Source organism: Agelaius tricolor, unplaced genomic scaffold (genome assembly GCF_023055355.1).
Source record: "Agelaius tricolor isolate 1412-34295 unplaced genomic scaffold, bAgeTri1.0.p SCAF_8, whole genome shotgun sequence".
NCBI classification, from domain to species: Eukaryota; Metazoa; Chordata; class Aves; order Passeriformes; family Icteridae; genus Agelaius; species Agelaius tricolor.
In genome coordinates this window covers 27,642,899-27,656,837 of record NW_027269268.1, presented here as the reverse complement: position 1 = coordinate 27,656,837, position 13,939 = coordinate 27,642,899, and the positions used below count along the sequence as shown (strand labels likewise).

At 38.2% G+C, this 13,939-nt stretch overlaps 1 protein-coding gene across 1 annotated transcript in view; it reads right to left on the bottom strand.

The window, feature by feature from the left end:
* Nucleotides 1-13,939, bottom strand: part of GALNTL6 (polypeptide N-acetylgalactosaminyltransferase like 6) — a 437,607-nt gene that overhangs the window by 38,634 nt on the left and 385,034 nt on the right. Inside the window, exons 7-8 of the mRNA XM_071432077.1 lie at nt 7,763-7,880; nt 879-986 (exon numbers count right to left, since the gene is read on the bottom strand). Of these exons, the coding sequence (XP_071288178.1) occupies nt 879-986; nt 7,763-7,880 (226 nt within the window). The remainder of the gene's footprint in view (nt 1-878; nt 987-7,762; nt 7,881-13,939) is intronic.

Sequence of the window (13,939 nt, the reverse complement as noted above, 5' to 3'; positions counted from 1 at the left end):
CTGCAGTTAGTACAGCAAGCCTGGTCCTGCGGTGCTGAAACTGAGAATATCTCCCCCTTAAAGCAAGAAATTCATTCTTTTATTCATACCACATTTTCATTATTAAGAAAAAACTATGGTTCATAAAGTATTACCCTATGGCAATATGCAGACTTTAATATTAATGCCATTTTATTATAAAAAAACCCCTCTAAACCAGAAAAGATTAAACTCAAGCATGAATAAATACCAGTATCTTCCTGGAAGCTACATCTGTGCCCTTCATCTCCCATCTTTTGACATCCTGTGAACATCTCCAGAAAGTTACAGAACATTTTCTTTTGAGCAAAAAGCCCCCTCATGGATATGAATGTGTTCAGTAGTCTTTGAGAAATGTCTAGAGGTCTTGTAATTTCTCACTCTCAGAGCTCCAAGCTGGCTGTATGCCACAACCAGATTTTACACAATAATCAGACAGACGCTCAAATAATTGTTACTCAGTCCCTTTGCCTTAGAAAACATCCCTTCCATGAGATTCTGCCAGTTCTGCTGACTGATAAGAAAATGTGCATTCAAATTGGTCCTGCTTACAAAAACTACAACTGACAACACTGTGCAATTTGAGAACCACAAGCCTTAGGTTATTCCTGGGTTCTTTTGAATCAGCGTGAAACGTGCTTCTGTGCTGAGACGTCCAACTCTGCAATTTTAAGCTTCCATTTTATTCTTGGCAATCTTATCTCCGAAAGGCAGGATAACTGCAGTAATTGCACATCTCATTTCAGAAAAATAAAGAAACATTCATTTTCCATTTTAATAGTTTACTGGAAACTGGTTCACAAGGAATGAAGAGACTGATAATGAATGAAAATGAAAAACAGCAAGACCCAATTACTCACCCGTGCAAGGCTGGTTCCAGAAGGGACTTTATACGGGACGTACTTTCTGTAGATGTGTCCAACTCGAGAGCATGGAACATCATACATGCCACCTCCACACATCCACACCTGGAAAGCAGACAGAAAGCAAGTGAAAGAAAGAATGGTTCCTGGAAACAAATGAGGCAAAAAAACCCATTTTAACTAACGTGTATGGGAAAAAACCACATCATTCTGTGCTGACCTCTCCCACAGTCATGGTGGTCTTCTTGGCATGCTGGTAACTGGGATATGGTAATGTGGCAGACTCTCCCCCCCAGAACCTCACTGTGCAAAAGCAGAGTATGTTCAAAAGAAAATTATAAAATATATATAAATAGAATAGAAAGGAAATAGAAATAGAACTATAATAGAAATAGAAATGAATAGAATAGAATAGAATAGAATAGTACAGAATAGAATAGAATAGAATGGAATAGTTCAGGTTGGAAGGGAGTTTAAGTTCGACCACTTTCATTGTGCTTGCCTGTTTGTGTTATAGTGGGTATATCTGCCTGGTCCTGGAATCTAGCCCCTGACTGACTGTGCTATTCATACTGTGAATGGTGAAAATAGGGGTTAGAGTGAAGGCTTGAATGACAAAGTGCTTTAGATAGCTGCTTTTTACAGATCATTTATGTATCAGCCCTTACAGTCCCTTAGCAATTAGCCATGGCATCCAACTGAGACCTGATAATGAAATGTTTGAGGATCTAATCTCATTACAGAGCAAACCTAAATACACTAATGTAAATGTCTAAGGAAGGCTTGAAAGTAGCAGAAGTGGGGCTTTGTCCTTAAATTCCATGGACAATGATGTGCAGTCAGATAAGAGTTGAGAGCTACTCTGGAAGCTGCTGCTTACTGTCTGCCATCACAGAATTGACTAAGCCATAGGAGCTCTGGGTAGGTGCCTCTGGACATGTCATTTACTCTCCTAGTAAGCACAGTCCTTTTTAAGGAGGAAGTTCGCTGGTAGATTGGGAATGGAGACTCAAATGAATGCTCTGCCTCCATGCCAAAATAGCTTATTACCACCCAGAGCAATCTTGCAAGAAGTCATGCCATGCAGAAACGAGGATCATTTTCTTGAAAAAAAAACATTTTGTAAAATCTGCCTCTTAAATTAACCTTGAAATCCTCATCTGTTTCATCTCATGACAGCTAACTCAGTGGAAAACGCGCATAAACATAGTAAAATATCATAAAAGCAAGAGTATTAAAATAATGTTATTTACTTTTCTAACAGTATTTCCATTGTATGTTACATCATTTGTATTTTTTTAAGAGGAAATTTGCTCTCTGTGGCTGTCTTCAAACAACCCAGTGCTCAGTGAAAGCGTGGACCTATGCTTACTATTTGTTCTTGTTTTTTAAAGGAGGTGTCATTTCAAAGGCTAGACAAATTATGTGACTCAAAGGTCAGCCCCAGCAAAAATTTAAAAGACAAGAAAGCAGAAATTACAGATATATGTACATACATACATATTTATATATATATAGGCCAGTATTACTTTAACTGAGGCAATGAGAGCTGCAGTAGACATATATTGCATTTCCTCTAAAGCAGTAGGGTAACAGTATAAAATAAAAAAAAAAAAGAAACCCCAGTCAGATATGCTGAGGCAATAACAAGTGGGAGGAAATAACACTGTGTTAGGCTTATATTTGATAGATATAAAACCTGAAAATGCTGTGCTGCACCTGAGGTATGCTGTGCAGGGTAATTGAAATGAATCTTGGGCTGCCTTGAAGGATATTTAGCAGCTGTTCCTGTTTATCTTTCAGCTTCAGAATGGTATTAAAAGCATTTTTTATACTTTCCTGAGAAGATCAATTCTGGCAACTTTGTCTTTAAAATGTGCATTTTTCTGTCACACGCACTAAAAACAAGAAATTGGAGAATGACTTCTGTGTTAAGTATTACAGACCTCCAGCATACCATGAAAGAAACTCAGGTGGTGTGGGACATTTGGCAAAATTATATCAAAAGCAATGAAACTCTCAGGATCGTTAATGTCTCCTTCTTACAAAAGCAATGAATCTGGTCTGCAGCTGAGGTATAAAAAACAAAGATGAAACCAAAATAATGCAATTCCAGCTTGGAAAGATCAAAAGAGTAGTTTATGTGTCAACTAGAGACTATCTCACAATTTATCTTTATATGGCTCCTTCCAACAGAATGTTGCAAAACATTTTATAGGGATGGTTGAAGGCAAAAAGCAGGCATTAACACAAGCTTTAAAAGAAATTAAGCTGTGGTTATGTGGCTTTGTTCCTAACTGGAGTTTAGATGCCACAGATGTATTTTTTGGCTCTCTTCTAGAGCTCCTGTGGGATTTTGGGTGAATCACTCTCCTTTCACATTACTTCTTTGTCTTTTAAATTGAATTCTGCCTTCTCTTGTGATTCCCCCACCTTATCTCTCTGGTTTATGAGTGATCCGGCCTGGAAACTACCTGGAAAATGTAAATACTGTGCATGCAAGACTGAGATTCCAATCCATATGCTACACTGTAGTCATAATTACTGTAGTAAGAGACTAATGATTTTGGAGCAGTGGAGGATGTGTTGCTGGAGAAAAGGAACATAAACATACAGCAAATTATTCAAAGGATTTAGAGGGTACTGAATGGACTTTGGATTAGGCTTCAAAACTTATTGAGAAATATACTGCTGCTGAGAGTCAGCAGCAAGACAGACAACAGTGAGAGATATAGAAATGAAGGGAAAATACAAACTGTAAACTGGTGGAAGAGGAATATCAAGTATTGCATGCAAAGGCAACAACTTGGTGCTCTTCATATTGTGCAAGAGGGATGGACTACAAACAGGAGAAACGTATTACAACAGTGGGGCTGAAAAAGTTGTAGGAAATAAGAATATAAAAATTTTATGGGATTTTTCACTCTTCTTGAAATATAAGCCAAAAGAACAGATTTGGCAGTTGTAGAAAAGGAGAAAGAACAATATTTTCCTGTGAACTTTTACACACAGTGAGAATGTTCCTCTAAATGAAAGAAAAATTGAAAAATAGGATCACTGACAGCAAATCTACAGTCAATGGGTCTGAAAATTGCAAAACCATTTACTGGAGGTGAAGTGGGATTTGCTGTCAGGAAATATTAAAACTGTACCATGTAAACTGGGAACTGATGACTGTGGGTATTTCAACAATACTCACCAGCACCTCTAAAATTCTGAGAAAACTGGCAATATTCCACATTTGTCAGTCCTTTATATAGATTACAACTGCACTAACAAGTGGCAATGCTCCTCCACTCCCTATCTGCTGCCAAGATTGACAGCTGTGGAGGGAATTAATAGTGATTATGATGATAATGAAAGGGATTAATGAACTTGGAGGTGTGTTTTGGAAAACAGGGATGAAGAGAATTAAAAAAAATGCATTGGCATGGATAAGGATGAAACAACTGTAGATACAGATGACTATCTTCAAGAGAAGAGGGAATCAGCATTAGTATTTTTGTTAAAGTATGATTTACGATGCCTAAGGAATGTCTAGTGCAAAGGATTGCACTGGGTTTTCATGTCCAGGTTTTGGTAGCAGGGTGGCCATAGAGGTGGCTTCTGAGAGAAGCTGCCAGAAGCTTCCCTCAGGTTCAACAGGGCCAATGCCAGCTGGCTCCAGGATGGACATGCCCCGGTCCAAGGCCACCAGCGATGGCGGTAGTGCCTCTGGCATAACAGATTTAAGAACAGGGAAAAGTTCCTGTGCAACTTCAGCCAGAGAGAGGAGTGACAATCCCTGAGAGCACCAGCTCTGCAGGCATCAAAGTCAGGGAAGAAGGAGGGGGAGGAGGTGCCCCAGGTGCTGGAGCAGAGATTCTCTTGCAGCCTGTGGTGAAAACCATGGTGAGACAGTTGTGCCCCTGCAGCCCCTGAAAGGTTCATGGTGGAGCAGAGATCACAGAGGACCTGCTCCCCCTGGAGGACCTCATGCTGGAGCAGGTTAAGATTGTGAGGACTCCTCTCCCTGAGGAGGAAGGAGCAGCAGAGGCAACACATGATGAACTGACTGTAGTCCCCATTTCCCGTTCCCCTGAGAGTGAGGAGGAGGAGAAAATTGGGAGGGAAGTTGAGAAGAAGGGAAGGGTAGGGGAAAGTGTTAACATTTGTGTTTATTTCTCATTGCCCTACTCTGATTTGATCAGTAATAAAATATTTTTTCCCCAGTTCAGGTCACCTTTGCCCATGATGGTAACTGGTGAGTGATCTCTCCCTCTCCTTATCTTGATCCAGGAGCCTTTTGTTATATTTCCTTTCCCTTACTCACATGAGGAGGGGGGGTTAGAGCAGCTTTGCTGGGCACCTGGCAAACAGCCAAGGTCAACCACAAGGGTGTTCAGGAAACACAGGACATTAGTATGTTTTGCTACTCTGTATTGTGGTGATTACTACATAAACTGTGCCTGTCTAATAGATTTAAATCTAGGATTTCCCAAATAGTGGCTTTCCTTGTTATTGTGAAGAAATGCTATTAACCAGGTGAGCTCCAGTGCTTTGCAGCTTTCACAAGTCTAGCACACACCAAAGAGTACTGTCAGCAGGATGTCATACACCTTTTGATTAAAAAAAAAGGACCCTGATGTTGCCAAAAATTAAAATCCTGAATGCTTTCTTATGTAAAATTTAATCTAAGAAACTATTTAATGAAGAAGTCATATTTTGAGACAGTTTGTGGCTGTGTCACCATCCAGAGTACTCCAAATAATTATTTGCCAAGCAAATTGAAGTAAGATGTGGCATCAACACACAGCACCTGTCCGACAACACTTCCACAGGCCATAGATGTGGATGCTCTAAGAAAGAGTAAATTGTCATCTCTAGATTCACTCAAGTGAAGCCAGGGAAGCTGAACCACTCTGGTTATTTGGCTTTTTCACTGACTTTCACTGATCTTGGAACAATTTGCAAGTCCACTATCTTACCAAGTTTTCTCAATAGATCTGGTAAATTGAACTGTCTGGCTAACTTGTCCTCATTTAATAAGTTTTAAGATAACTCAATCTATAGCTACAGTAGAATCTGCTGAAGCAGAAACCTTTCCCAAGCTGATTGTGGTGATTCTGACATAAAAAACCTCAGTTCTTTGTCTCTTCCACCTCTGTGATTTTTTCCAATTTTTTGTTATTCCATACCAAACAACAATTTTCTTTTTTATTTTATATCTCTTAAATTCTTCCAATAAGAATTTACTCCTACTTGGCAGTAATTTCTAAAGACTATTTTTTTCTTCTTTTAACACTAGTAAGAAAGGACAAGGACCCTAAGGTTATTATATACTAATGTGATAGATCCAGAGATATGACTGAAATGAGACCCAGTGTGCCACAGCTGCCTCCAAAAAAAAAATCTATCACTTGAACAAAACACACTGGGACAGTCTGGTATCTCAATTTCCAGTTGTGTTACCATGGTTTCTATACAAAGTCTGGAGAGAACAACAAGTATATTCTTTGCGATGATGAATAAAAGGAATATTTGAAATAGGATAATAAAATCATGGGTGACCTGTCAGAGTCCATTGTGACAGCTGCAAGTAACTACTTATATTTGCCTCTGAAACAATCTAAATGGACAGAAGGTAAATCAATATATTCTAAACATACAGTCTAGCTATTGAGTTTCCCCTGCCTTCCTGTTTGATTTTCCTGAAGTATAAAAATGATTTGGAGAAACACAAGAGTAAGCCAGTTAATGCAAAACATTTTGCAGTTCTTGGAACTCCTGTAAAGAGAGGCTGGAAAACCAGTGCTGGGTGACACTGTACATTTCAGTCAACAGAATGGCCTCACCATTGTTTTAATTGCAGCTGAAACTCAGCTGCAAGATATCTGATATTAGTCATGGCTGACATGTTATATTTATTTAAAGAGCTTTACACTGACAGAGTTTGGAAGTAGGCTGGAAAGATCCTGGAGGTAAATTTGAATTGCAATTTCAGTTCCAAGCTCTACCCAAATACATTTGATTCAAATAATCTAAGTCAGGAAACTCTATCAAGCCCTTGCAAAACTTTGCATGTAGAGACCATGAGGTAAAATTTTTATGTCTTTGGGTATACTGGGAAATAAACTCAAAATTAGACAGGTTAGTCCTCAGTAAACTAATAAAAATACCTGTCTGACATGTAGAAAGTAACAAGACTTTCAGGTCTACATGTAAATGCCAAGTAACTGATTTCAATACACATGTCCACATACAGGATATGAAGGTATACTATAACATGGCTGGTTGTACATAACCTGAGCACTTGAAATGACCCATATACCATTACAATAATTTAAATGCAATTTAAAAAAGTTTCCTTTGGAACAGCTGGCCTGCAGATAACAACTCATGGCAGCTGAGCTGCTCTAGTAATCCACTGCTATTGAAAGGAGCCTTTCTTCCTATGACTTTCTCTATTTCTACCCATTTTCTTGAGCTAACTACAGGGGACCCTATCCCCAGAGGTGATTAAACTTGTTGATCTGGACAGAAAAATTATTCCATTTTCTTTTCTGCTAGATTAGTTCTCTGTTGACATGTTGAACTGAGCTCAACACTTGAGCACAAACACAGCATCTGAGCAAAGGTAAGTGGAGAAGACTTGATAAAAGGGAAAAGGTGGAACTTCATTCTTTGACAGTGGTAAGGTACCATGTTTTCAGAGGGAGCTGCACTCAGTGTGATTTTTATATGGCTTCTGGAGCATTTGCTTATGGCACTGTGGAAATTCCTAATGAAAAGAAGTATAGTAGTAAATTAATTTTAGTTAAAAAAGACAGAAGCCCAGATGAATAAAAGCATCGTGATAACACCAGCAAGGAAGTATTCTATAAAGTGGCTTGATGACTTACCTTAAAGGAGATTTCATACTGCTCTCCTCCCCATATTTCTAATCCTGGATCATAGCCTCCCAGCTCCCAAAACCATTTCCGGTTAACGGCAAACAGACCTCCAGCCATTACAGGAGACCTGAAGGATGAATAAAGCAACACAAACAATAATGAAGATGTTTGGCCCATGTGTGTGTATGTGCCCTCTGGGTGTGTTTGTAGGAATGTTTGTTTGAGTTGTGAAGCTATGAAAGGCATAGATAAACATATATGATAGCAGTGCAACCAAACAATATTTCCCTTTATTCATCCAAAGAGGGGCTCTAGATGAGAAACAGGCAATGTGGTAGATCTAGAGAATGGTAGACAGTCATGCACAAACTCCTTTTTAAAAAAAAAATCCCAACAAAACCAAGCCCAAAAAACTAATAGCCTTCCCAAAAGTTCTGTTTATTGCTAAGTAACAGAGAAAGAAAGGGACTCTGGAAAACTGCCAAAGTACTTAATGAGTCTCAGTACTCCATGTGAAGTAATGTGCATTTGAAAGTGAGCAAAAGTTTTCAATTAATTTCAGTCTCATATGTGTTGGCTAGAGAAAGGCAGAAAGGTGAAAGAGGATGGCTGAAGAGAAGCTGTTGGGAGTTAAACATCTGCTTTCCTAAACATTTAGAACTCCTCAAATGTGTCTCACAGTGGTAATTTGACTTATAGGCAAATAATTTGCTATGCTTCCCATGTTTCCATTTATTCCATTAATAATTATGTGACATTTTCTTAAATTAACTTAGTCTTTTCCACAGACAATATAGAATACAAATGAGATATTTAAAGTTATTGTTAGAGAATAACGACAAAAACATATTGAAAATTTATAAGCAGGAATTTTGTACTGGAAAACAAGCATTTTCTCTTTTTATTTTCTTTCAGTATCAAGAAGAACACCTTTCTAATGCAGTAAAAACAGTGACAGCTTTCAGAATTCAAATGTTGCTCTTCAACTTATTCCTTGAAGTTGTGGCGGAAGGGGAATACAAGGACATCTATGCTGAACAGGAGGAAAACAACATGCTTAAGAAAGTCCAACCCAACTATGCAATTCCATCAATGCAGATCAACACTAGCCTTATGAGTTTTACAGCAAGAGGCCAGAAGGAACACATTCATACTGATAGCTGGTCAGAGAGAGAAGAAAAGACAAAGCCACAGGAGACCTGGATGGCTTCCATGCAATGTTTCCTTAGCAGAGAGCCAACATGAAACTGGGTCCTGTGCCGTGTGTCTTGTAGTAATAAAGCCCCAAGGGAAAATATTCCATCCCGGGGCATTTTGTTTTGAATTACTGCTGGTGGTTTGTTTGGAGCTATGGGAGCAGATGGTATCATCCTGGAAGCCCTGAGTGGAAAACAAAAACTTCTCCCTTTGCCACTGGTTTAGGATTTGGCAGTGAACTTGGGACCGGTAAATATTTCAGGAATCCATGCATAAGTTAGAAGTTTACTGAAGAGGACATCATGTTAATGGAATATTCTGCCATATTTTCTTGCCTTAACAATTTTATAGGCTGCTGTCTTTTATCTAAGGCAGTAGAGACGATAAAGTAGCAAGCAAACAGCTGACTGGTCTCTGCCACCATCAGGCAGCCAGTGAATCCCACACACGAATGTTAGAAAATTATCCCCTCATTTGCACTCATGGTAATGAGAAACATTATGGATAATTTTACTTTCACTTCTATATGGTAGCTTAAAAAAAAATTAAACTACCAATTTTCATGACTCTTACAGACTAATTTCATTTTCCTTTAGAGATTTCTTTTTAAAAGCACATAGAAACTTTGAGAAACAATGCTTTGCGAAAAAAAAATCCGAACTGACAAGGCTGTGCAGTGTAACATACACTGAATGCTAATACTTTTTTACTTTTATTGACATTTCATATTTCAATATTTCCACATATGAATAAATTAAACAGAGATTTTATTAGAAACCTTCCCCTGAGCATTCTGACTACTACGATACATTTTCAATTCCTACCAAAGTAAATCTAATTACAACATGTCCTTTTTGACTTCAGGTTTTAAATGATCAAAACATAATGTCCTTTTATAAAGGACTTACAATGAGAATGCTTATAACTAAATTACTACTGACAGAAGAAATGTAGTCCCAGAAATCACTGGGAAAATGCAGGATTTCTCTACTTCTCATAGATATAATATCTTTCCTAAGCATTTCCCTCAGTAGAGTGAATGGCCTATAAAAAAGGTAACTGCTGCAGGTAAATCAGATGGAAGATAAAAAAAATCAGAGACTTAAAATTCCAAAATAATTGGCAAGTACTTACAAATTATATTTGAATAGATAGATTTTTCCAGTGATAAATCCTGAGTAACGAAACCCCTTGTTCTTTAGACGTGAAAGTTCAGAACATTTATTGCAGTTAACAAAACTACCTAATGACTGGAACCGTAGCAAACCCATAATTTTTGCAATTCTTTAAAAAAAAAGTGAAGAAATTGAACGTAATGTTGCCCCATTAATTCCTATTCCACAAGATGTTCTGACATTTGTTGTTTTGTAGGAAGAGCAATGAAGAGGAAAAGCAGGATGGCCTTTTGGTTTTCATTAGAGTGGAATTAGTAATAAGCTGTGTGAAACTGAGTGCTTGGCACAGCATGAATTCCACTCCATGCCACAAGCAGCTACTGCTGAACAGGCCTTAAATTGTCTCCAAAATATGAAGGCAAGAGTCCAGTCTTGCAATCATGGCTGATATGAAAAGTCCTTATGTATCAATAGGATCACTTAGACAGATAAAATAACTGCACTGAGCCCAAAGGAGAAGAATTAATCTCTTGTTTAGTGGCTTCTGTATAGAAATGTCAAGTACAAAGCTATGTTTGTAGGAGTAATTTTTTCATGAAATGTCCTGCTCAGATGCTTAAACAATCAGGCTTGAGCTATTATAGCATAATATTATGTGATTAATTACAGTGGAAAGCTGTAAAGTTCTTATGGTCAAAACATTAAAAGGACAAAGGCTCCTAAAACATCACAAAAGCTGGAACGGTAAAGTTGCTAAACTTAAAAATATTTGCATAAATCCTTCCACCTGAGAACTACTGCACAGACTCACTGAACATACATGAAAGAACAATATTGGAAGTAAAAGCTAGCTGATTGAAAAATGGCCCAACTGGTCAAGGATTGCTGTGCTGAGATAGAAAAAGAATTTGATTCAGTTAGAGCGTAAAACCCCACAAAACTTGCTTTGCAAAAAATATAGACTGAGAAAAAGGCAGGCAAATACTTAATAGGAAAAGATACATTACAAACAAAAAACTGCACTAAAAGAAGTGCAGATTTTTTTTAACTGCTTGCAATTAACATGCAGAGGAAGGAAGGAGATAATTTCACCTATGAATTTTCAAGGTAAGAGAAAAATGACATGAACTTCAAAGGAGCGTGAAGGTACTTGCAATAGAAACAAATATGGTGTGTTACAAAGACACAAACTGCAGGGCTTACAATCATTACACTGCAAGAGTGATACACACAGTGGAACTAAAGGATTTGTGAGAAGGGAAGAGAAGCTCTGACAGCCTGCAGAACGAAAATGAGGGAAATGAAAATGGGAAAGCACTTGTGCTGGATGACGTGCACAGTAGGTACACTGATAGGAATCACCGCTCAAAACAGCTGAAATTTGGCTATTGTAATTGAATCCAAGGAATGGCACATATTGCACTCTGTACCCCTCTGTACAACCCAGACTGATAAAAGGCTCTGTGCTGAACTACTGAACAGAGACGGATGAATGCTGGAGAGAGGAGTCCATCTCATGCAGGACACATCAGACAAACTGACCTTCAGTGCCAAACCCACTGGCACATTATACAAAACCAAGGCAAATAGCCCACAGCAGAAATCAGGACTAGGTCCTACTGACCTCGTGGCATCAGGGATGTAATGGAAAAGGAGGAAAGGGGCCATGGTGCTGCTGGCCCAGTGACAGCCCCAGAAATGACTGGTGACCTACTGAATGCAGCTTTGAGTTAGGCTTCTGCATTTTTAATAATGAATTTCAATGTCTTGTTAAGCAAGAAGCATCCCTTCACCCTAGTAATACCAGTGATACCCACCTCAGGAGGGGGAATAAATTCAGTTACCTTGTTTCACTGGTGACTGCCCCAGGTTCTGTCTGCAGTGAGTCCTGATACTGTACCAAAGCTTCTCAAAGGAAATAGCACAAGCTGACACTAATCCTAAATAAAAGTTTGAAAAGCCTGAAAATTAAAATTTATGTACGTGTAATGTTAGTGACAGACTTGGCTATTTGGAGGAAGTGAATACAGGAGTAAACCAAACTGAAATTAAGAGGAGTTGATCAGATGGCAAGGATGTGATGTAGGTTAAGAAAGTAAATGACAAAAATAAAAATTTAGTGGTTGCTCCACCTAAAGACAGTTTCTATACTGTGCATAGTAAAAGATTTCAAATTAGCTGAATGAATATTGATAAGGCTTTGTGAATTTCTCAAGAAGTAAAAAAAAGTGGAATGCTTTATATACTTAATTCTCTAAGCAAATATAATTAAAATGTAATAAAATGTATTTTCAAATGCACCAACATTCAGAAAGTAAAATCTGTCACTGTTACATTAGCCTATGGCATTTTCTCTTTCTTTTTTAACTCAAGTTATTGTTAGAGGAGATCTACAGCACTCAAACTAAGCAGTGGGTCAGCACAAATGAGCATCCTGAAGGTAAAAGTAAATGAAAGCTTCTGGAAATGTCCTGAAGGCAATGGTGCTCAGAAGGATAAAACCAAGGAGCAAATGAACAGCTGGAAGTCATGCTAAAGAGACAAATCTAATACACAAGCAGTCTCACAAGATTGAGGCCTGAGTGCTGTAAAAGCAAGAGAGCAGAGCTGAGAGCAGCCCCTCAGCTGAGCCACATTCACGTCATGAGGAGGGATGGATCTTGGACACATGGGGTTCACCAGCAGCAAAACATCCTTCAATTTATCAGTAGGAAGAACTGCTAGAGAAAACAAAAACAACCTCTAAACACAATTTGAAACAACTCTGTCAGTTTAGCAGCTTTTCAAATTGATGGATATTATCTGCATTCACAGTTGTCCCTTGAAAATATAATCTTTGAAAATTAGATGTAGAAACGACGATAGATTGGAGGTAAAAAAGTATCAACTGTCCCTAAAAGAGGAACTTCAGGTTTCTTGGCTTTTGCTGAGCTTTGATTCTATGTTTCTATGAATAACAACAGTTCATTAAATCCCATCACTATTTTCGAGGAAATTCTCTCAGAACATATGGGGGCAGCATCTGAAGAGAATTGCTACCCAATGTTTTCTTTCCCTCCTTAGACAGAAAGATATAAACCAGAAAATTATCTTCCAGGGCTTACTTTTGCTTTATTGATTTAATTAAGCCCAGTATAGCATCATAAGCAAAGTTTAAACTCAAGGAGAAATTTTCAATTTCATTAAAGATAATAAATGATTCCTTTTGAAACATAACCACTGGGCTGAAAATAGGTTCTTATTTTCAAAATAGTCCTTTAATTCAGACTTTTTCCTCCCAAGGCAGATTCCTAGATTACAAATCCAATCAGTTAGGAGTCTGCTGTTAAAAGTTACAGATGATTTTGACTACTTATTGCAGATTAAAGTAGATTTAAAGACATGAGAGCCCACCCAAAATAGCTTTGTACATAAGGTGTACACCCAGCAGCTTGGGTGGTTTTAAGAATGACCAGTGAGGAAAAGAAGCCTTTCTGATAAATACACTGCATGCTACTGTACAGCACCACACTTGTAGCAGTTGGGGACTTGGAAAAAAGACCAACAAGGCTGCTGAATTGCAATCACCACCATAAACTCCACACAAAAGAGAAGCTTTTACTTGTTCTGGATGTCCTGCAGTATTTCAGGCTCTGGCTTTCTTTGCGTGACACGAAATTGATTCAGGTGGGCAAATAAGAAGGGTAAGAAATAAAGCACTGCAAGGAAATGGCACCTGGAGTTTCAGTGGTTTTTCTTTTCTGTTCCTGCCATTGTTCACACACCAGATCAGACTGAATAGTTAGTGAAGGTCATCTCCAGAACATTTCTGAGTTGCAAAGATTTTGAATAAGTGGAAGTATAGTTACAATAACCTTCTCCTGATTTTTTAGCA